General features: G+C 44.6%; 1 protein-coding gene across 1 annotated transcript; it reads left to right on the top strand.

Annotated features, from left to right (window-relative positions):
* Positions 1-459: 459 nt before the first annotated feature.
* On the top strand, positions 460-17532 carry LOC128331051 (vomeronasal type-2 receptor 26-like). Its single transcript, XM_053264414.1, has 6 exons — positions 460-602; positions 1765-2056; positions 2470-3315; positions 10993-11220; positions 14079-14205; positions 16628-17532. The coding sequence occupies exons 1-6, from the start codon at positions 460-462 to the stop codon at positions 17530-17532; spliced, it is 2541 nt and encodes an 846-aa protein (XP_053120389.1).
* The last annotated feature ends 6452 nt before the right edge of the window (positions 17533-23984 follow it).

Raw genomic sequence — 23984 nt, 5'->3', positions numbered from 1 at the left:
AGAAAAACAGCATTCCTCACAACTCATTTTACTCTACATTGTCTATCAGTAAGATTATCTATATCAGGTGATAACTGGGATTGTGCATCAGGTGATTATCTTCCCCTATAATTTATGAAATCATTGATTCTCCAGAGCCCTCCAGTCTCTCTGGCTCTCCAGGCCCCTTATGCCATCTGTGAAAGGCCTATAAAGGACTCTTGGGCTTCTCAGATCTAGAAAAGCTAGGCTGCATTCTAGTCATCTGATCTCAGAGTTTCTCCTCATTGGACAGGCTTCAGACTGCTCTGTTATTATCCAGGGAAGGATGTGGTAACTAGGCAGATGTTCAGATCAATACTGGAAATGGAAATGGGAAGTTCTGCCATACAAGAAGGGTGGTGGTGGTGTCTCTTGATCTGTGCAAGGCATATACTATGGCCTCACGCTATGTGTATGGCAGTTTCCAGAAAGTGCACCATGGATACCTATCGTCCTTTTCTTCACAACTCTTATCAGCAAGGAGACATCATCATTGGTGGAATAACGTCTCAGGTGTACTCTGTGGCTGACACAGTTTCCTTCCGAGAGCACCCCACTGTGGAGCTGACTGAAAATCCTATGTATGCATGCAGTCACCTTGCCTCATAGGGCGCAATGGCAAATCTTGAAGTGCTGCAGGTGGAAGTGGTCCCCACTTCCATACCCTGCTTGTTAGCTTCCATGGACATCTTTGGTCTGATTCAGCAAATTGCATCTTATGGGAATAGACAATATCAGTTAACACATGTGATAGCTTCCTTTATAATGTGAAAATAAAGTGCCATAAGGCACTTTTGCTCCTTTAAAAGGGTATTTTACCTTGCCTTGTGTATGATATCCTTCTTTGATGTATTGTTTCTGCCCATTTTTCCAACATACTAATGGTAAAGCCCAACACTGAAAAGTTAGTGACCCTTCTCTGACCCTTTAATTCCATTTCTTATTTAATTAGAATGATACACAAATGTATTTATCACCATTATGGGTCATAAAACTGAATGTACAAGACTATTGCCTGAAGACAAGACTAAAAGATTTCCCGAGTTATTTGATGTTAGAAATTGCAGGAGGGTGGTGATCATCTGAAATACAGAGTGTTGTTCCTTTTGGATAAATACAGGTATAACCTGTATTTAATCTCTACTTTTAAGGGGAAGTGTCTTAAATTCAGGATCATCTTCTATTCAGGTTAATACGATAACATTTACTTTCTTCTTATATACTCACAATTTTACTGTCTGTAATAGATTTCCCAGGCAAATGAATGAAAAAACAGTCTGGTCTGCTTAATCTAAAGAACTCACCAGGTAGAGCTTGCCTTTCACAAGAGCACTATCCTGTGATGGTGTCTCCTGACCAAACTGCAATTAAAGGTGTGGGAACAGAGAGTGATTAATAATTTGGCAGGCTGTGTATCTTAACTGTCCATATTTATAACTTCACCTCCTTCACTTTCCATTCACAGGTGCCTTCCTTGGTGCTGGCATGTATATATTTTGCTTTTAAATTAAAGTGAATGTATTTAACCATATAAGCTGTGATGCCTCTTTATTATTTGTTTATTTATTTATTTATTCTATTTCTTTACCGCCCTTTCAAAAATGGCTCAGTGCGGTTTACACAGATAGATAGATAGATAGATAGATAGATAGATAGATAGATAGATAGATAGATAGATAGATATGGCTCTTAGGCTTGATCCAGGCAGGCAATTATGTTCTTAACCTGTAGCTCTTCTTGCAGTGCTGTGCTAAAGAATTACCAACATGCCCTGGCCTTGGAGTTTGCTGTAAAGGAAATCAATCAACATCCCAAGATCTTACCCAATATCACTTTGGGCTTCCATATCTATGATAGCTTCGATAATGCAAGAACTACCCATGAGAGCACTCTGAGAATGCTCTCCACACGGCATAGATTTATTCCCAACTACAGTTGTGGCATCCAAAGCAATCTGATATCGATCATTGGTGGACTTAGCTCTCAAACCTCCTTTTATATGTCTACCATCTTAGGTATCTACAAGATTCCACAGGTAAGATGCTCTGCAGGAGGGGTTTCCACACTCTGATGTACTACCATGGTTTTTCTTCTTTAATGGCTTTGTAGTTTAAAAAGAGAAGTTGATGCATAGTGGACATAAATAGAAAGGTTTTATCTATTGTTGAAGCCCAGGATAAAACAACAAAACAGTTTCCTCACTTCTGGAAAGTGAGCTGCCAGGCAGGCGTGTTCACAACCATAGACCTAAATTCTGAGAGAGGGAAAGGATATGAGTTTGGGTGAGACTGTGGCCAGAAAACAGGCAGAAGGACTGAACAGCCTTGGAATGGGAGCTGAATGAAGGGCCAGAGCAAACAAAGAGAAGGAGGAACAATACAAATCATACTGTGTTTTGTTGCAGGTTCCCACTTGTTGTTTCTAATGTGTTCATATCTTGACTTCTAGCTGACTTATGGTTCATTTATATCAATGCTGAATGAAAAAAGAGAATTCTCTTCCCTCTACTGGATGATCCCAAATGAAACCCATCAATATAAGGGGATTGCCAGCCTACTGCAGCATTTCAGATGGACGTGGGTCGGGCTTGCTGCTCTGGAGGATGACAATGGGGAAACCTTTTTGCAGATGTTAATTTCAATTATTTCCCAGAATAGCATCTGTGTTGCCTTTGCACAAAGAATCTTTCAGTCGAGTAATATAATTGACTACACTAGCATGATAGAAAAGTGGTATGAAGTATACATAGTTCTGATTCCTAGCAAAGCCAATGCAATAGTTGTCCATGGAGATCCTCAATGCATGCTATCACTGAGATGGGTACTATATACAGGAGAAGTGGAATCATCCACAAAGACTCTTGGAAAGGTGTGGATTGTGGCAGCCCAGTGGGATTTCTCATCTGTGACTTATCAAAAGGGATTAGATATACAAGTCTTCTATGGGACCTTTGCTTTCCCAGTTCAAACCAAAGAGATATTAGGATTCCGATATTTTCTCCAAAACAGGAATCCATCAGTGACACAAGGAGACGGTTTCATCCAGCACTTCTGGCAGCAAGCATTTGAGTGTTCATTTCCAAATTCTGATGCAGGTACAACAGGTGAAAAAATGTGCACTTTGGAGGAGAAGCTGGAGAGTCTTCCTGGGCCCCTATTTGAAATGAGCATGACTAGCCACAGCTATAGTATCTACAATGCTGCCTATGCTGTGGCACATGCTTTACATGCCATGGATGCATCCAGAGCCATGCACAGGGTCATGCCAAATGAAGGGAGGCTGCACTCATGGCAGGTAATTTTCCCCCAGATTCAGGCAATGCTGTCATAAACAGCCTGAGCAGAATATGCTACGATTACCTTACACTTTTGTTGATTTCAATTGTTGTTCATACCAGAAAGATATATCAGCATATAAATGTTCTGTTTCAGGAATTTGCAGGGTATTGCCTCCCATCAACAAATCTCAGTAAAGCATTGCAGCCCTCATCTTCTCTGGCTCATCTTTTCAAAGCCAATATTGTGTGAGTATTAGACTTGGACCTAAAGGAGCTCAGATAAACCCCCTCCTCAGCGAAGAGGCCCACTAACTAGTCTTGAGTGAGACACTTTTTTCAGTGTCAGCTACCTCAGAGGATGGTTGTGAAGACATAATGGGCTAACCATACAGGCCACATTGAAACATATACAATCTACCATGACAAGAGAGTCCAATTTCAAAACCTGACTTTTCCCTTCCAGTGTTCAATAGTTGTGCTGAGCTCATAGTTAGCTGATATCAGTTCATTTCTTCATAAACTGCCACTAGTTCAAGTTCCTCATCAGTCATGAAGTCCATTGACTGTCCTTGAGTAGGACAGTATTTAGCCATTTTGTCCAAAATAACATATTCCACAATTAAGATTTTTTAAAAATTCAGATCTACACACACACACACACACACACACATTCCGTCTTCCTTATTCATACAATGCGGTCATTCACACATTCAAAAACTGTGTTCTACCCAGGTTTGGGAGCTGTGCGTACTGCCAGTTTTCAGTTGTTTGGAAGCAAGGTAGGAGGAAAACATGCAGAGAAGTGATTGAGTGGAAGCAAGGTAGGAGGAAAACCTAGGTAGCTTTTTCCTCCTACCTTGTCTGCACACAATCACTCCTACCCAGGTTTTCCTCTTACCTTGCATCCACACCATTGAAAATTGGTAGCACATACTGCTCCCAAACCCAGGTAGTGCACAGTTTTTGATAGTGAGGATGACCTCATTATGCTCCATATGATCTATACACTGACATACTGGCCAAATTCACACGTACTGTGAAACCCGGAGTTGACTTGAATCACATTGAGGAGATTCTCACGATCGGGCAAAAGTGGGCTAAGGGAGCCTAGCTCGCTTTTGTCCAATCGTCTGCTGCCACGGGAACCGTGTGGCTCCTGGCAGCAAACCCTCCTAATTCCCCCTCCCCTTAGACAAGGTTAGCGGAGTGAGGGCTCCTCTAACCCCGTCTATTTGATTGTGTATTGCCACGGTGTGGCTCTGCACCACGGCAACCCATGAGGAGACTCCCGCTGGGATGCTTAAACAAGCCTCCCGGTCCTGGGGTTCTCTCCAGAATGCCCCCCGCGCTCACACGGGTCATCCTGGAACTTCCGGGGGACGTGCAGCCCCCAATCCCCACCAGCTCCATGACAAAGCCAGCAGTCGTGTGCGTGGCTGATCCAGCCACCCAGGGCTGCTGCCTCGATCGTCTGTGGGGAGAGTGGGCTAAGCCCGCTTTTCCTGCAAACCCCATGCAGGTGAGTCTCACTGATCGTGAGACTTGCCTCACTGTCATCCAAATATGGTTCAGCAGCCTCCTGTTTCAAGTCAGGGTGGCCCCTTCCTACTCCTCAGCTGCCAAGGCCATATCCCAGGCAACCCTGCACCGCTCATGTCGCCAGACTGAGGGCAGGGCGTCATAAAGGCATCTGGGTGTTTGGCATTGGCCATGATCCCCGAGAGGACATGTTGATAGCACTCGGCTCTCTCCAGCTTTGCCAGACCAATGACAGTTAAACCCCTTCCTCACTGTACTACCAGTTATGTTCTCTCAATAAAACTGCCACTGAACATTGAATCATTTTCTGATTACTTGACAGCAGAGAGGCACAGCCACTTGGGTGTGTGTTGAGGGGCACTCGTCTGGGTGGGGGTGCTTTATTCTTTGATACCCCTGGGTATTTTATTGGATATGGACAGCATTGGGATGGGTGGCCAGGGGAGGCCTGCTTGCCATTCCTCCCTCCATGGTTACAAAAAAACTTGACTTACCCTCCCACTTTGCTCCCTCCGCTCTCTGAACCCAAGGACTCAAGTATTGACACCTCACTAGCTTGAATACAGGAGAGCCATGTGCACACCATGTACCCCCAGGACAGTCTGTGCTGTACACGGTAAATCGTGGGGTGGGGATCCCATGTCCTTCCCTGCTCCATCCAAGCACCCAAACCAAACTGGCCCGGTGTAAAGGGGGAAATTTGCACTTACATTTTGAAAAAAACCCCACAGGTTTATTTGACTGCTTTCACTTTATTTGACAGCAATAGACTGGCAGCCTTTCCATTAGTGCAGCGGGGACAGGTGTTTCCCATCTCTGATCCTGCAGTTTCTGCAGGTGTGGCTAATGACTCTGTACTAACATCACCAGTTTAAAGGGCAGCACGCCCTCCCAACACCACACACTTGCCCACCTTGGCTGTGGGCCTGGAGAAGATGCTCCCATGCGTGTCTTGCAAAGGCAGCTCTCACCACCTGTGCCTCCCTGCTGTTGCCAGTGACCCTCAGGGCCATGGGGCCCACCAGCACAGTATCCCTGTCTCCACCAGCTGCCCCTTTGCCTCTGGATGTGCAGGTGGGTCCACAGGCTTCTCCATCAGGACATCCCCCCTGGACTCATAGATGCTTGGCATGATGCAGCAGGCCACAATCACCTTGGGCACTAGCTCCTCCTAGACATCAAACAAAATATAGAGGGTGGTGCACCACCTTCAGCCTCCCGAACACCTGCTCCACGACAATCCTCATGCTGCTATTCCTGAAGTTGAAGTTCCTCTCCAAGGCACCTCTGGGTACACGATAGGGAGTGACCATCCACTCCTGGAGGCTGTATCTCTGATCCCCAAATTTTACTGCCTTCACCCATCACCTACGTACAAGTGTAATATTCACTCAGGTCCTGCATGCAACTTCAAGGCGAGTGGGGAGGTCCAGAGAATGGGGGTGTCGTGGCTTCAGCCTGACATCCCAGGGTAGACATCCATGAAATGACCCGTCAAGTCCCCCACACCTTACAGGGTCATGGTGTAGTAGAGCTTCTGCCCAAAGTACTCATTGTGGCATCAGGGGTGGGCTCTAAAATCTCCATATGTGTGCCATCTATAAAGCCGAGGACACCTGGGAACCCCTTCTCCTGGATCCCCAGCATCACCTCCTGCGGGTCAACCATGCAGATCATGTCCTCTAGGATCATTTCCACCAGGAGGTATAGGGGAAGAATGGCAGTTCAGTCTCCATATAGCAAAGAAAAACCAGTTTGGTGAGAAAGCAGCAAAGCAAGAGGTCTTGAGACAGTTCTTTAGTATTGAAGAACTACAAGGATTTATTTATTTATTTAGTTTACAGAACAAATATGAAAGAATCTGCCGCTTATTTCAACTGTAGCTCATGCCTGAAGAGAGAGACCAAAACAAACAGCCATGTCTGGAGAGATAAAGTGGAGACTAACACTGGAAGAACAAAGTGGGGAGGAGTCCAGCAAATTTATCCATGACTCTAAAAAAAACCCAGTGGTCACTATGAGACATTGCAGCTGAGAGCTAATGCTTCCAGGGTCCTAGCCCCAACACTCCTTCTCATTGGCTCGTGCTGCTGTCTATAAGTCCCAATTTTTCTCTCAAGGTTTTGAAACGATCCCTGGGCAACAGCTTAGTTAGCACATTTGCTACCATTTTTTCACTTGTACAATACATCAATTTTACAGGTCCTTTTTTCTTGTGCATCCTGCATATAATGATATTTTGTTTCAATGTCTTTTTTTCTAAATTTAATTTTCTCCATTTATGAGATCTGGATGCAGCTTTGATTATCCTTGAACATCTCAGTGGGTTTTGGTTCATCTATGTTAAAATCCAACATTAGCTTGTGCAGCCACGCCACCTCTTGACCAGCTTGAGTGGCAGATACAAATTCTGCCTCAGTAGATGAGAGAGCAACTATTGATTGCTTGTGGCTACACCAACTGACTGCTCCACCACCATAAAAGAATACATGACACTGGTTGACTTCCGGTCTATTTGATCCTCAGCCCAGTCTGCATCCATATAGCCTACTAATTTGGGTCCACTACAAGCAAGCAACTAGTTTTAGATGGATTGTCCCTTTTAAGTACCTGCCTAGTCTCTTTACTGCAGTCCAGTCATCTTTGCTGGGTGTGCCTACTTTCCTACTCAAGATTCCCACAGTTGCAGCTATATCCGGTCTTGTTATCATAGCTACATATAAAAGTTTTCCAATTCCTGTCCTGTAGTCACTGTTGTCTGGCAGATGTTCACTCTACTCCTTCTGTTTTAGGTAACCTGTTTCCATAGGTGTAGTTGTTTCTTTGGCCTCTGTAAGTCCCAAATACTCTAGTAAATCATTTATTTTCTGTTTTTGGTTAAGCAAATAGCTTCCATCCTTCTCTCTCTGTGTGTGTACCCCAAGATAGCATGAAATAGGCCGAAGTTCATTTACTTCGGCTAGTGCACCAGCTGCGTCCCTTTCTTGAGAAGGCAGATCTGGCCACAGTTACCCATGCCTTAGTCACGTCAAGGCTGGATTACTACTGTAACACACTCTACATGGGGCTGCCCCTGAAGAACATCCGGAAACTGCAGCTAGTGCAAAATGCGGCACCTAGGGTTTTATACGGAGCTGCCCGGTGGGAGCACATCACACCCATTTTGAAAGAGCTGCACTGGCTACCAGTTTGTTTCCGGGTCCAATTCAAGGTGCTGGTTTTGACCTTTAAAGCCCTAAACGGTTTGGGCCCGGGATACCTGAGGGACCGCTTGCTCCCAAGGGTTGCTGCCCGCTTGGCAAGATCATCTGAGGGGGCTCTGCTCCGGGTGCCGACAATGGGAAAGGCTCGGTTGTCGTGCACATGGGACAGGGCCTTCTCTGTTGCTGCCCCCAGACTCTGGAATGCTCTCCCGGTGGCTATTCGCTCCTCAGTTTCCATCACAGCTTTTAGAAAAAAATGTAAAATCTTGGCTTTTTGCCCAGGCATTTATTTTATTCTCTGCTGCTGCTCTTTATAATCTTTATTGCTTTTATGCTTTTTGTTTTAAATTTTTAAATCAGATTTGTTTAATTTTTTTCCCCACTTAATATTTTAATTGTGTCTTTTTTACCATCTTGTGTTAAAAAAATTTTTGCTGTAAACTGCCTTGGGATTGCTTTAATGAAAGGCGGTATATAAATTTAACAACAACAACAACAACAATAATAATAATTTCACTGTTTAGATGCTTTATTAAGTATATAGGTCCATCTGTTGTCTTTGAGCCTCGAGTACAGGCAAGGATCAGCCATTCCTTGGGTAAATCTCTCATTGACTAGCAACTGGTTTAATTTGATGTTCCAGGCTCTTGCAGCCTGCTTAGTCCATAGATACTTTTCTGCAGTTTACATACAAGTTTTTCTTTACCAGGTTCTACAAATCCTGGAGGCTGTTCCATATCTTCTTTGATATGGAAGAAATGCAGTTTTCACGTCTATGTGATCCACTTGCATTTTCTGTGCTGCCACTGTGCTTAGGAGTGTCCTTACTGAGGTGTGTTTTACAACAGGAGTAAATGTTTCATCATAATCTTCCCCATAGATTTGCAAGAATCCCTTTGTCAACAGTCTCGCTTTGTAACACTGGACATCTCCTTCTGCATTTTGCTTAATTTTAAAAATCCACTTGCACCCCACAGTCTTTCTTCTCTCAGGTAGCTCTGTGAATAGGTCCAAGTGTTATTTTTGTGCAATGCATCCACAATGGCAGCCCACAGGAATTCAGCCTCACATTGGCATGGTGGCACTTTGACAGCAGAGAACTAATTCCTAGATGCTTCTGGGAGAGCACAGTATTGGCCTCCTATGTCCCCAGTTTTTGACAGCAGCAAAGTATTTGCTTCACCATCTGTTGAGTGCCCTTGCTGATGGAGCATTAGCACCCCACTTGTGCCACCTTACATCTGCCTGGGATCCTGACAATGGGAACTGGTGTTTCTCTTTTCCTATGCCAGGCTGCCTATGTTGGAGGTGCACAAGAAAATGGCACGGGTTACCCTACGAGGGGCATCATTGTGTTAGGGACACAAGCACACAGGAATTTCTGTCGAGCATGGTGATCCAAGAGAGGGGGTGCTGTGCTGCTGTGCTATGATGTGTTATGCGCACCCGTGCTTCTGGGCAGACAGCCTCCTCTATAGCTGGGATAGCGAGAGATTTGCAGCTGCGGGTGAGACTGCCTCTCCCCTTTTCACTGCCCCCATCTTTCCCACACACACATTGGGAGGGGCACATAGTCCCGCTTGACAGCAGCAGAAAGCTGGGAATACTTGAAAGGGTAATGTCCCTTTAAATTCTCCAGATGTATCACTGTTGCCAGGCAGAATGAGGAAGAGTAAGGAGAATGGCAGGGGCATGGTGCTTTGGCTGAGAGGCAGCCATTGAGAGCCATGGTGTGCATAGAGCTACCGCATCCCTGGGCAGGTCTGGGCTGCCCTCTCTATTATTGCACAGTTGTGGTGGCACCTGCATTCAGACGTAACGCTACAGCAGCCAAACCTCAGATTTTGGTGGCAAACCTTACTGCATACTGAAGGTTCAAATTGGAGTTTGGTGAGGCAAACCACAGGTTGCTTTGGGCTCAAAACTGTAGTTGTGTGCATTCAGATGTAATGGAGTTCCAACCTCTGCCTGTTTAACTCCAGTTTCATGTTACATCCAAATTACATCCATACAGTTATTCAAGCATTATGTTTGGCAAAGCAACAATAGTACACTTCTTATCTGTACATTCCATTTGAAAGAGCTTGTGCCCAGCTTCAGTTTTATAATGAATAAAGTTAATCACACAAATCCATGATATAGGCACCTGCATGCATGTTCAACATAATGGGCTCTTATGACCAGAAGTGGAGTCATTTGGGGTTGGGAAAGGTTCTTACCCTTGTAAGGCAGACAAGCAGCAGAGCCTCCAGTCAGCTCTGCAAGCCCCACTCCCAGACAAGCTGTGCAGCCATGTATTCCCTTGCTGTAGCCAGGAGTTATATTTTAAAGGAGCCTCCAAGCACAAGGGAAGCTGCCAGGTGAAGGGAAAACCTCCTGACATCATCATCTGCCCTCTGATTGGCCACGAGGGGGGGGAGGCAAGGCAAACCCCATTTTAAGCATGTGATCATAGAGTGGTCTATACAGAGCAGCACATTAACAGATCACATCCCCACCCCCACCCCCAGCCACAGCACTCTCTAACAAACATGATGGCCACCTTCCGGGACCTGCAAAATTCAGGTAAAGTGGGCAAACCTAGGTACCGAGGGCCCTGCTCTGCACTAACCTGGGTTAAGAGCAAAGGTTAGAAGTAGGGTTACCCAGATCAGGTACCCAGACTACCAGTGCTTGGGGGTTTCCCCTGATTCACAAAAGCATGCAGCCCTGGCATAGAGGAAGATAATCCAGGTGTCAGTGCTCATGTGAAGAGGCTTAATGACTAAATGAACTTTCTGTCCTCCTTAAATCTGATTTGGTGTGTGAGCTTCAGCATTAGTAAGGTATTTTGTACTTTTTTTTAACCATTCTGTGACAAAAAACCCATATCCATCAAGAAGAATTTGCTGTTCTCAGTGTGAAGAAGCTTACAAAGTCCTAATCTGGTCCTTTTGTCTATCCTCAATATAGCTCCACCCCTTTTTAAGGAGCATCTCATTCAACAACAGTGCTGGAGACACAGTCTCTTTTGACGAAAATGGAGAATTAACAACTGGGTTTGATATTACCAACCTGGTTACTTTTCCAAATAATTCCTTTGCTAGACTAAAGGTTGGGAGGCTGAATCCTCAGGCTCCTGCTGGCAAAGACTTTACCATTAAAGATGACAAAATCTTCTGGCATAGAAGTTTTAACCAGGTGAGTTACAACTACAGAACCTTGGTCTCATGATAGAATTGGGGTTTGGTTTGGTTTTTAGTGCCTTCAGGTTCATTTCCTGGCTTTTTAGTCATTAGTCATATCAAGTAAGATTAACAGTCATTTTTGTTTCATGTAAGCCTCTGTAAAGAGCAGGAAATATTTCAGGAGGTCCAAGGTGTTTTTCTTCATCTGAATTTCCCTGCTTTCATCCTTCATAAGACTGTATATGCATCAAGTTGCATTTTGGTTGATTTAGGATTCTGAGTTGCACTAGACATTGATTAATAGAGCTGGCCCTCTTTTCAGCCTACTTTCCAGTGGGCACATGAGATCACCTGGCATTCTATCCATGTGTCTGTCCATGTGTCTATCCCCCACACCCATTAACTTGGCAATGCCTGGACCAATATGATCCAAATTGTGTACAGTTGTAGGGAACACTTCAGTGGTGTAGCTTGTGATGATGTCATCCACCTTGATTCAAGATGGCAGATGTGTTAACATTTGGGGCACAAGTGGACTAACTTGTGGACTGCCTAACCGATAGGAACCAAATTTGCTACAGCTGTAGGGACACATAGAAACATCTCAATAGTGTAGTTTGTAATGATGTCATCCACCCCAATTCAAGGTGGTGGGCAAATGAAAACCCAAGGTACAAGTGGGAACCAATTTGGACCAATTTGGTACAGTTCTAGGGACACATAAGGGACACCTCAAACACTTAGTTTGTGATGATGTCATCCACCCCAATTCAAGATGGCAGATGCATGAACATTTGAGGCATAAGTTGTCACGCCCTCTATCTCAGACAGCGAAGAGGAAGGGGATGCTGTCAACTTTCCAACCGATGCAGGAGAGTCTGAGGGGCAGAGCCTGGCTGTCAGTGTTCACGAAACGGCTGTGGTAGATCCAGCTAATGATTCAGAGCAGGCACAACAACCTGAGACAGCAGAAATCGTGAAGGACCAATCCGAAGAGGAGCTCTGCAATCAACCTCCACTGACTCCACAACAGCAGCGTCTTATGAGACACAGGACTCAATTAGAGACTATTAGGAGGAGCAAACGCCTCTTGCAGAGGGCTGATAAGCCTTGAATTCCTGCCAGCTGGGAGCTCTCAGCTTGCACTATAAATTACATCACCAGCTTTCTACTCACTGCTGGAAAACAACATTTGTCAACTTCCGTGTCAACAGCGTGCAGCCAAGTCTGGTCAAGACGAACTTTCCGAGCCATATCCTGTTGCAGCAGCTCCATTTTGTCCCGTGATCTTCCCTGGCAGTCGGCCAGACCATGACATAAGTGAGCTAACTTGTGAACTGCTGAACCGATTTGGACCAAATTTAGTCCAGGGATAGGGAAAGGAACGTAGGCAGATTAGTTCTTACTAGAACAATTTGTTTCTCTTCTGTAACTATAATATAGATGACTTACTGGCTCTCTTTTGGCAGGTGAGACAGAAAATCTGAAAGGCATGCACTTAAAATATAGTTTTATATTTCAAATATATAATATAAAGTTTATATTTTATAATATTATATTATGTTTATATATAATACTAGCGGATCTGGTGCAGAGCATCTGTGCCCCTAATTCTCCCTGACTCTCCCCACTTCCCTTCAGTCATTCTCCCCTCTCAGCCCCAATTCATTCTACAGCCCTAGTTTGTTCTCCCCCCCCTTCACCCCCAGTTCATTCTCTCCCCCCCCCCCTTCAGCCCCAGTTCTCCCCACCAGGCCAGCTGCCAGGTAGTGAGAGGAAGCGGCTGCCGGGCAGGGAGAACAAACTGGGGCTTCCCCTCCCTGCCCACCTGCTGGCCAGCCTGGCTGCCGCTTCCTCTCACTGGCTGCTCGCCTTCCTCTCCCCCTCCCCTCACTCGTGAAATCTTGCGAGAGCTGCCACTCATGGGATAAATGATGGGTACGCTTTAGAGAAATAGACAGATAGATAGCCGTATATTTAAACATAAATATAATGCTAAAACTGAACTTGTGCTTGGATGCCTACTAGGTGTGTGAGAAGCTTTGGAAACCATTTTGATTTGGAGGACATGTGACCCAATTTGTCCATCAAAGCTTTGGTTCTGAACCAAACCACTGCACAGCTGGTTTCATCCAAATTTAGACCCTTGGAAAGCCTATTAGGAATGACAGAGTATGCCATGGATGTGCAGGAAGAAGTGGAGAAGGAGAAGGCAGCCAGGATGGCGGCAGCAGTAATGTGAAAGGCCCAGATTTATTTCATTTTTTAAATTATAATTTAGGCTTATATACACATAAAGGTGGCTTATATACTCTTGTCCTAACTCATGCTAAGTTCAGCCACTTTCCTCTGCAGTAAAGATGGCAGTCTGGAAAAACTACAAAGGAGGATATGAACTCATGAGAGGTCCTGTACCTATTTCCCCCCTTTTATTTCCAAGTTAAACACGACAACATACTGTAGAATAATCAAAAATAGCAGAAGAAAAAAAGGGGGGGAGGTAAACAAAACAAAACAAAAACGTAATGACTAATACATGTAAGATAATACATTGTTAAAATTTCTGCTAAGGATGGAATTCTTCATAATGCAAACCGTTCATTAAAGTTTGTTCAAATTGCTTTAAAAATCCTCTTCTTTGTAATTCCACTGAAAAAGAACCAGTTCAAAGATTTACATGGGTCACATGTCAGTTATCCACTGCAATCAGGTGTAAACTAAAACAAATTCAGGTCCTCTACAAAGAGCCCTCTGTGATCATAATGACAATATTATATTCCTTGCTATCTACCTCATATAACAGCAAATCAAACCAACATTCTAGAAGTCCATTTTCTATCCACCATTCACTCCTCTTATTCTTCTCAATAGGTGTTGCCCCTTTCTTTGTGTAATGAGAACTGCCTTCCGGGTTTCAGAAGGAAAAAGAAGGAAGGGGAGCCATTTTGCTGTTATGATTGTTATCCATGTCCAGAAGGGGAGATTTCAAGTCAAAATGGTAGGAGATATTGCTTGTTTACAAAGTATTACCACATCAAGGTCATTCACAAAAGCAATTATATACTGTACAGTCAAACCCTTAAATAAAAAGTGCATTTTATGGTCTTCTTAAAGGCTGAAATACTCCACATCTCAACAGCAGGGTTACAGCTACTGCTATTCCAATGTGTTCCAGGAACACAGGCCACTCCATCCCCTCTATTGTATCCCTCCCCCTCCAGCCCACTGACTGGTGTCACCTCCTGCTGCTCACCACCACCACTAGCATCCACCCACTTGTCCCACCCTCCAGTACTGCCTTCTCTTCTGGCCCACTGGTTGCTCTGGCCACCCACTCTTCCTGTTTCTGGCTCCCAGCCAGAAGCAAGAGGAGCAGGTGGGCAGCCAGAGCAACTGGTGAGCTGCCCAGCAGCCTGGTTCTACACTCGCCGCTGCTGCGCCTCCTCTTCTCCTCTATCCTGCCCTCCTCCTTCTCCTCTGAGAAGGAGCAGCGAGGGCTGGGGGCAGGAGGAGGAAAGGCTTTGTGGTGGTGGCCCCTACCACAAAAATAAAATGTAAATATAATAAAAGGGGGGGTTGTGGCACTGTTAAATTGAGGGGGGCCCTGTTCATTTATTGAACACTGGCCTCTTCCAACCTCATTATGCCACAGCTCAGTGTGGAGTCCTTTCCAGAGTTCAGGAAGAGCTATTGAAAAAGCCTGACTGAGTGGTTGCCAGTTGAACTGGCAGCAACTGTAGATGGACCTCTCCAGATGTCCTCAATAATTGGTGGGGTTTAAATAGTAGATGTACACTCTTGGGTATCTGGGACTAAAGTCATCTAGGACTTATATGATCACTAGCACTTTGTATTTCATCTGGAAACATATTGGTAGCCAGTGTAGCATTTTTAAAATCAGGGTGATGTGGTCTCTTCAAATTGTTCCAGAGACCAGCCTGACTGCCAAATTTCACATTAACTGAATTTTCCAGACTACGCACAAAGGTGAGGGAGCCCAAGATAGAGAGCATACCTAGAGGTCAACCCTAGAGGTCACTAGCATGTGCACTACTGTTTTTGAGGTCATGCTCTTGCACAAATGGATGCAGTTGCTATATCACCTGAAGATGATAAAAAGCATTCCTTGTTGTTGTCTCAGTCTGAGAAACCAGAGAGAAGTTTGCATCCAGAAGCACTCCAAAACTACATACTTGTTCCTTCTGGGGGAGTATAAACCCATCTAGGACAGGAAGTTCTATCATGTCTCCTGCATTACAACCCCTTACAATAAGCACCTCTGTCTTGTCTACATTTAGCTTCAATTTATTGTCCCTCATCTAGCCCATTACCACCTGTACACAGGCATTTAAGGAAGTTATGGCATTTCCTGATGAATAACATAGAGACTTGGATTTGGGTATCATCAAATATCTTGATGATCTCTCCAGTGGTTTCATGTAAATGTTAAAAAGCACTGGAGATAGAATGGTGTTCTGACAGATCCCATGCAGTAGATTCCACATTGAGAAACATCAATCTCCAAGTGACACTATCTGGAATCTGTCTAAGAGATACAGTAGGATCAGAACCATTGCAAAGCAGTGCCTACCACTCCTGACCCCTTCATGAACAGAGTCACACATATCAACAGATTTACACTTGACTGTCAGTTCCCAGGTGAAGATCATCAGGCTGACCCCATAGCCTGCCCTAATGCTAATTTGAAATGGGTCTAGATAATGATACTTGACAGGTCTTTTACTATATTAAGAACTCTTACGATTGAGGGGGTTTTGATCCAGTGATAACAAGTTTCATGTCCTGAAGTGTTTCTGGACTCAGCATTACCTCTCAGATATCACGATGTGGGAATGGCTATTGATATAGTTCATAATGTTTCCCACTCCAAGTCCAACACTCTAGAATGTGGGGAGAGAATGCTGGTGTGTGGTTGGTTGGTTTGACATGGAAAACAATGCTTGGCTATAGTTCTACATCCCTTGAACACCACATATTTCACTACATTTCTGAGCAATCTCTGCAATTCAAAGCATTATTTACAGTGCTATAAGCAGTTACAGTGTTATCTATCTCTTCTTAACAGTGAAATTTGCAGACGAATCTGAGCCTGTTTGTACAGAAGACCTCTAAGTGGCTCCTTCACAGTGATAGGACTCCCTTCCACAATACTTTTGCCATTGCATGTGAGAAATAACTAGTAATTGTCTGGCCTAAAAAGAGCTAACTTCATTAATTGTTAGATGCTAATGACTATAGTAAGTGTTCTGTATGGTAAAAGAGAAGCTCTGATAAAGGTTTGATAGACATGACCAGTATTATTAAGGCATCACTGTTAAGAAATTTAACCCTCTTCAGGTCAGACTAGTCCACATTCTGAGATATTCTTAAACAATATCTTCTTTTTTAATTTATGACAGACATGGATTTCTGCATCAAATGTCCAGAAGATCACTATCCAAACATGGACCAAGATAAATGTGTCCTCAAAGTTGTCACCTACCTATCTTACAAAGACATTTTGGGTGCAAGTCTTGCTTTTTCCTCCATTGCTCTCTGTCTGGTTACAACACTGATACTGAGAATGTTTGTTAAACACCGGAACACTCCCATAGTCAAAGCTAACAACCGGAATCTCACCTTCACTCTCCTCATCTCCCTCCTGCTCTGCTTCCTTTGTCCATTGCTGTTTATTGGCCAACCACAGAAGATGACCTGCCATCTTCGGCAAACTGCTTTTGGCATTGCCTTCTCAGTGGCCCTCTCCTGTGTATTGGCAAAAACCATCATTGTGGTCCTCGCTTTCATGGCCACTAAGCCAGGGAGCTGGGTGAGGAAATGGGTGGGGAAAAGACTGACCTACACCATCATCTTTAGCTGTTCCTTTATACAATTGGGCATTTCTGCTCTGTGGCTTGGCACCTCTCCTCCATTCCCACATTTGGACTTGCACTCCCTTTCAGAAGAAATCATAATGGAATGCAATGAAGGTTCCATCCTCATGTTTTACATTGCCTTGGGCTACTTGGGATTTCTGGCCATCCTGAGCTTCATTGTGGCTTTCTTGGCCAGGAAGTTGCCAGACACTTTCAACGAAGCCAAGTTCATTACCTTCAGCATGTTGGTGTTTTGCTGCGTCTGGCTGACTTTTGTCCCAACCTACCTGAGTACAAAAGGAAAGTATATGGTGGCTGTGGAGATCTTCTCCATCTTGGCATCCTCCACTGGGTTACTATGTTGTATCTTCTTCCCAAAATGCTACATTATTATACTGAGACGTGAAATGAATACTAGGGAGAGGCTTACAACAAGAAGGATTGTGTGAATTTTGAATGTTTGGATACAGTTCTCTAGTGCATGCTTTTGAGGAGCTTGGTTTTTATTTTATTTATACCTATGATTTCACAGTGGCTACAAAAATCTTCTGTATCTTGGCCTCACACAGATGGGTTACTATGTTGTATCTAACCAAACCAACCCCCCCGCCGCCCCCGCCCGATAAATGTTTGATATAGTTGTGAGGCCTGATCCAAACACATGGGGGAGCTAACCAATAATAATAATAAATAAATAACCAAAAAGGTCTGAATCTATGTCTCCCATTCACACAGTTTTTTTCTGGGCCAAGAGTACTATTCTCTAGTAGTGGTAAATAGAGCTTTAAAGCTCCCCTCTCTCATCCTGCTCTGAAAGGGAGGGGGCAATTCAGTTTGTTTATCTGCACTAAGCTCCACTCTCCTATTCAACTTTGCAAGCAAATGCTTGCAGAGCACATGAGCAGGATGTTTAACCCAATTGTGTTATGCTTGAATGTTATTCATTGTCCTTCGCTGCCTGGCACCATATTTGAGGATCACTGCCTAGAGTCAAGAGGTGTCTGGCAGAAATGCAGAAATTTAGCTTCTTGAAACTTGGGGATGTTGCCAAAGCCTGTGGAATGGCACCTGCAGGGTGAACAATCTGAACATTAAAATGTTATGTGCACTTTGTTTTAACTCATCTCCTCAAAAGGCCCCAAAGGGAGAAAATAAGGAGAGTGGTTTATCCAAGACAGGAACCAGAATATAGAGACTGTTCCATTTATATCAGGACAATTGGAGCATATGTTTCAAACTATTGATGTAGTCACTATGTAGGTTAGAATATTTATGATCCAATGTGTGTCTCAGTGTAACAGTCCAGATGCACCGGTATGATATTGCCCTCTAAAGGCTTGAATGAGAAATTCAAGTAGCAGATTCCTGCAGGACAATATCCCTTGAAGCCATTGGCATTGTTAGCACTGAACACAAGGAACATGTGCCCACATTATTTGTCTAGGTGCCCCAAATCTATTGGCTGCTTGCCCTCCCCCCCCCCCACGCCTCCACCACCTTCTACTAGGAATAAGCAGGAGCAGGGGCATGCTCTGGCTTGAACTGAAAATATTTGATCCAGCCAGTGTGTCCCATCAATACCTCATCTCCTCTGTCACCAAATCTCCATCCTCCCCACTCCATGTAATTGTAAGGGAAAGGGGATAGGACAGCATGGAACACTTTCTCCCAATTTCCTCTGCCTCTGTCCCTCTGTGGGCAGCCCTCTGTGGCACCCAGCTGTCATGCAACTGAAGACAACAGAGGATGGTCTGGCCTTTGTACCTAGTGGCAACCCAACTGCCAGGCACAATTGAGGAGACATCAGGGACAGTGCAGGGAGAAGCAGGGGTAGCAGTCTTCACATTTAGCAGCAACCAAGCTTTGTGGTGGGTGCATTGGGTAGCCATCACACCCAACAGCAACCCAGCTGCTGCAGTCAATGGAGGAGGAAGCAGAGGAGGAGCGGTGGGCAACATCATGCCTAGAGGCAACTCAGTTGCTAGGCTCAGTGGAGGGGGCAGCAAACAGTTCTTGTGCCCAGCACGCAGCAACCTACCTGATGTGCACGGTGGAGGGGGCGAGGTGGCCATTACATCCAGTAAGCAATCCAGCTGCTGGACCCAATGAAGGAAGTGGTGGCACTATCCCATGAGTAGGAGCTGGCTTATCTCCCCAAAAAGGACTGTTTACTCCCAAAAAAGCTTTTTTAACACACTGTGCGGCAGCAAAGCCAACACAAAGAAAACAAAATAAAGTATGAGAGGTAAGATAAAAATGCACAGTAAACTCCCCCCACCTCCCAAATTACATGTGGTGGGAAAGCTACTGTGGTTGCAAAAGGAAGTATTGTGGGCCCAGGACCCAATCCTAATACGACCTAGGAATGCCTCTGATCCAAACACACCAGATAAAACAAGAATGTCCTGGTGATTAATGGCTTCTAGACACAGCCTGTCACCTAGAGCACCAATTCTGGGTGGGGGAAACTACATGCCGCCCTCTCCCTCTTAATGCAAACACTGACATGTCTAACATGCTGTAACAGATTTACCCAGCCTTTGTCTGAGAGCGAGCTCACGTGAGGGGAAGAAAAATGCTGGATTATCCCCATGCTTTCCAAACAAAGAATGCTCCCAAAAACATTCCTGGTAGATAATACACTGCTACCACAGCCACTTATCAACAGAGTTTATCCCCCCGTCCTAGCTTGGGTGAATTTCCAAGAAAACGCTCCTTCTCTTACTATTGGAAAAATACAAAAACCTCCCATGTGCAAGCTTACACATGGTGAGAAAACGTGATAGCTGAATGACCAAATTGAGGCCTGTTGCACCAGGGTAGACCCCTTTCCAGCACCAGCACCCCCTTTCCTGGGTTAAAAATCCACTCAAAGAGGCTGGTTAAAATTGCAAAGAACAAAAAGAAAAATACACTTTATTCAAAATACTACAGACAGTTTCCATCTGAGGCTCTCTCAGCTTTTTGTTACAGGTAGAAGAAACACTCAATAATTGCAAGAATACTTCAAAAAGCAATTACTGGGTAAATAAATAAATAAATAGCACCCCAGATGATATTTGGGGTGGCACACTTTTAAATTCGTGATTACCCACTTGCAAAGAACTGGAATGTAAGGAAACACAAAATTACCTTTAAAAGCTTATAGAGTCTGCTACACCACCCTGGGTGGATGGGCGCAGGCTATTGTTCCTTAGCTTAGTTGCGTTACATTACATTACGTTACGTTATGTTACGTTACAAGTACTAGTTGCAAGGATATACAGGGCTCATGAAAGGAAAATAAAAGTCTAACGCAAACTGACTAACAAACTGTTCCCTATGATGAATCCCCTTTTCCTTGAAAACTCACCCATCACCTGATGAGAATCAAGCTTCCTGCAATCTTGTCTCTGAAAGATCTGCAGTTGCTCCTACAGCCAAACTCCATGGCCACACATCCTGTTGCAACCCCAGCCTAGCTTCAACTGCACAAAGAAACCCTTCTCTTTCTGCCACATGGCCCTCTAGGCCCTACTCATCTGGCTGATCCCTGGAGGTCACCAACATATCAGTCAGAACAGGGTTCATTTCCAGTTCACTCTTTAGGGGAGAGGAAAGGCTGTTACTTAGGGATGTGCAAAAAATTTTGGGCACAGATCGATCTGTGCCCAAAATGAGCAATTTTGGGTGATTCGGGGCTGAACCGAATCACCCCCAATGCCCCCCGATATTTTTCGGGGCTGAGCCAAATCACCCGAATTTTGGGGCCGAAAAATTCGGGTGATTCGGCTCATGACCGATTTTTGGGGGAATTTTTGAAGTTTTAGTGACTTTAGGGCAGTTTGGGGGCATAGCATGGGATCTGGGCAAAAAGAGTGGGGTGGGTTGTAGTAGTGCCTAATGGGTGCAGGCTACCACCCCAATTTCAGGGGGATTGGGCAAAGGGCTGATTTGGGGGGAATTTCTGAAGTTTTCGTGTCTTTGGGGCAGATTGGGGCAGAAAGTGGGGCCCGGGGCAGAAGAGTGGGGTGGGGTGGTAGTGCCCAATGGGTGGAGGCTACCACCCCAATTTCAGGGGGATTGGACAAAGGGCTGATTTTTTGGGAATTGATTATAGATGTCTGGCTGGTTGATTTTTCTGTATAGGATGTTTCCATTCATATGGAACTGCAACTCCCAGCATACCCCGCCAGAATAAATTATGGCTTGGGATGCTGGAAGTTGTAGTTCAGCAATTATTGCTGGTCTACGACCAAAATAAAGTTTTACAAGTAGTTCAGCAAAATCTGGAGGACTGCAGGTTGGGGAAGTTACCCCACAAGTTAGCCCACTTGCTCACAAGTTAGCCCACTTGCAGAGCACTTCAAACATTTATGCATCCACCATCTTGAACTGGGGTGGATGACATCATCACAAACTATGCCATTGAGGTGTCCCTGTGTGTCTCTACAACTATACCTGATTTGGTTCATATTGGTCCAGGCATTGTGAAGTTAATGGTGGGGTCAGACACACACACTGAATACTAGCTGATCTCATAAGTCTACTGGAAAGTAGGCTAAAATGCTACCATCTCTTATGGGGAGACACATTTTGGGGGTAGAGAAACATTTTCTTATATCTATGCAAACTGATGTGTGAACATTTTTGTTGAAAAGTGGTAAATCTACACATGTCAATAACAACAAAGCAAAGACACAAAAGGCAAAAACTCCAGTCAGACTAAGTTAAAACCAGCAAATAATTAATCAAGGATTGACTCCACCCCCATAGAAACCCATATGGTACGAAATGTAGGAGAGAGAGAATGCAATGGGGAGACCAATTTGGCACCAAGAAACCATTAATCTAGGATTGTGCACTTTCCCACCCTGAAGACAGAATTGTGAACCCAGATGAGCAGTCATCTTCTATGTGGCATGCAGCTCATGTGCCCACATGACCCGAGCTTCTCCAGAATAGCACAGATCTCTGGAGGCTGGGGAAATGAAGCCCCCAAGTATTTCTAAATGGGAGCTAGGTGTGTAGTGTCTTGAGGGATTTCCCCTCAAGCCAGATGCTCTAGGTGCCCAGTTCTGTGTCTGCTAGGACTGCGTGCAGCTCGAGCATACACACGACCCCCTGCCCCAGTACCTGAGCAAAAGGGCACTTTTCCCCAAGTAAAAGGGTGGGTAAAAATCCTGGGCTGTCTGAGAAAGCAGTGCCAAGATCAACCTCGATCCTGGCGTCTCACATGAGCAGCCCTACCCAGGTAGGGCTGTGAACAGCCTCTGTATCTGCTTGTTTGTGTACACATCCACACATTCACCTCTCTCTCTCATGAGATATTACAGGTGAAACTCGGAAAATTAGAATATCATGCAAAAGTCCATTAATTTCAGTAATGCAAATTAAAAGGTGAAACTGATATATGAGACAGACGCATTACATGCAAAGCGAGATAAGTCAAGCCTTAATTTGTTATCATTGTGATGATCATGGCATACAGCTCATGAAAACCCCAAATCCACAATCCCAGAAAATTAGAATATTACATGGAACCAAGAAGACAAGGATTGTAGAATAGAACAATATCGGACCTCTGAAAAGTATAAGCATGCATATGTATTCAGTACTTGGTTTGGGCCCCTTTTGCAGCAATTACTGCCTCAATGCGGCGTGGCATGGATGCTATCAGCCTGTGGCACTGATGCTTCATTAGCGGCCTTCAGCAATTCTGCATTGTTTGGTCTCATGTCTCTCATCCTTCTCTTGGCAATGCCCCATAGATTCTCTATGGGGTCAGGTCAGGCGAGTTTGCTGGCCAATCAAGCACAGTAATCCCATGGTCATTGAACCAGGTTTTGGTACTTTTGGCAGTGTGGGCAGGTGCCAGGTCCTGCTGGAAAATGAAGTCAGCATCCCCATACAGCTCATCTGTGGAAGGAAGCATGAAGTGCTCCAAAATCTCCTGATAGATGGCTGCGTTGACCCTGGACTTAATGAAGCACAGTGGACCAACACCAGCAGATGACATGGCTCCCCAAATCAACACAGACTGTGGCAACTTCACACTGGACTTCAAGCATCTTGCATTGTGTGCCTCTCCATTCTTCCTCCAGACTCTGGGTCCTTGGTTTCCAAATGAGATGCAAAAGTTGCTCTCATCAGAAAAGAGGACTTTGGACCATTGAGCAACAGACCAGTTCTTTTTTTCTTGAGCCCAGGTAAGACGCTTCTGATGTTGTTTGTTGTTCAGGAGCGGCTTGACAAGAGGAATACGACATTTGAAGCCCATGTCCAGGATCCGTCTGTGTGTGTTGAATGGCCTTTTCCTGACAATCCTCTCCAGGCTGCGGTCATCCCTGCTGCTTGTGCACCTTTTTCTTCCACATTTTTCCCTTCCACATAACTTTCTATTAATGTGCTTTGATACAGCACTTTGGGAACATCCAACTTCTTTTGCAATTACCTTTTGAGGCTTTCCCTCCTTATGGAGGGTGTCAATGATGGTTTTCTGCACAACTGTCAAGTCAGCAGTCTTTCCCATGATTGTGATTCCTAATGAACCAGACTGAGAGACCATTTAAAGGCTCAGGAACCCTTTGCAGGTGTTATGGATTGATTAGCTGATTGGAGTGGGACACCTGGAGCCTACTGTTGAACCTTTTCACAATATTCTAATTTTCTGGGATTGTGGATTTGGGGTTCTCATGAGCTGTACGCCATGATCATCACAGTTATAACAAATTAAGGCTTGACTTATCTCGCTTTGCATGTAATGCGTCTATCTCATATATCAGTTTCACCTTTTAATTTGCATTACTGAAATTAATGAACTTTTGCACGATATTCTAATTTTTTGAGTTTCACCTGTACATCAAAAACAATTAGCAGAAACATTTCATACATATTGCGAAGATATAAAACAATAACTCCA

This window comes from Hemicordylus capensis, chromosome 6, assembly GCF_027244095.1.
Source record: "Hemicordylus capensis ecotype Gifberg chromosome 6, rHemCap1.1.pri, whole genome shotgun sequence".
In the NCBI taxonomy this organism is placed as follows: Eukaryota; Metazoa; Chordata; class Lepidosauria; order Squamata; family Cordylidae; genus Hemicordylus; species Hemicordylus capensis.
The sequence above is the reverse complement of the archived record's forward strand: the minus strand, read 5'-3'. Positions and strand labels throughout refer to the sequence as shown.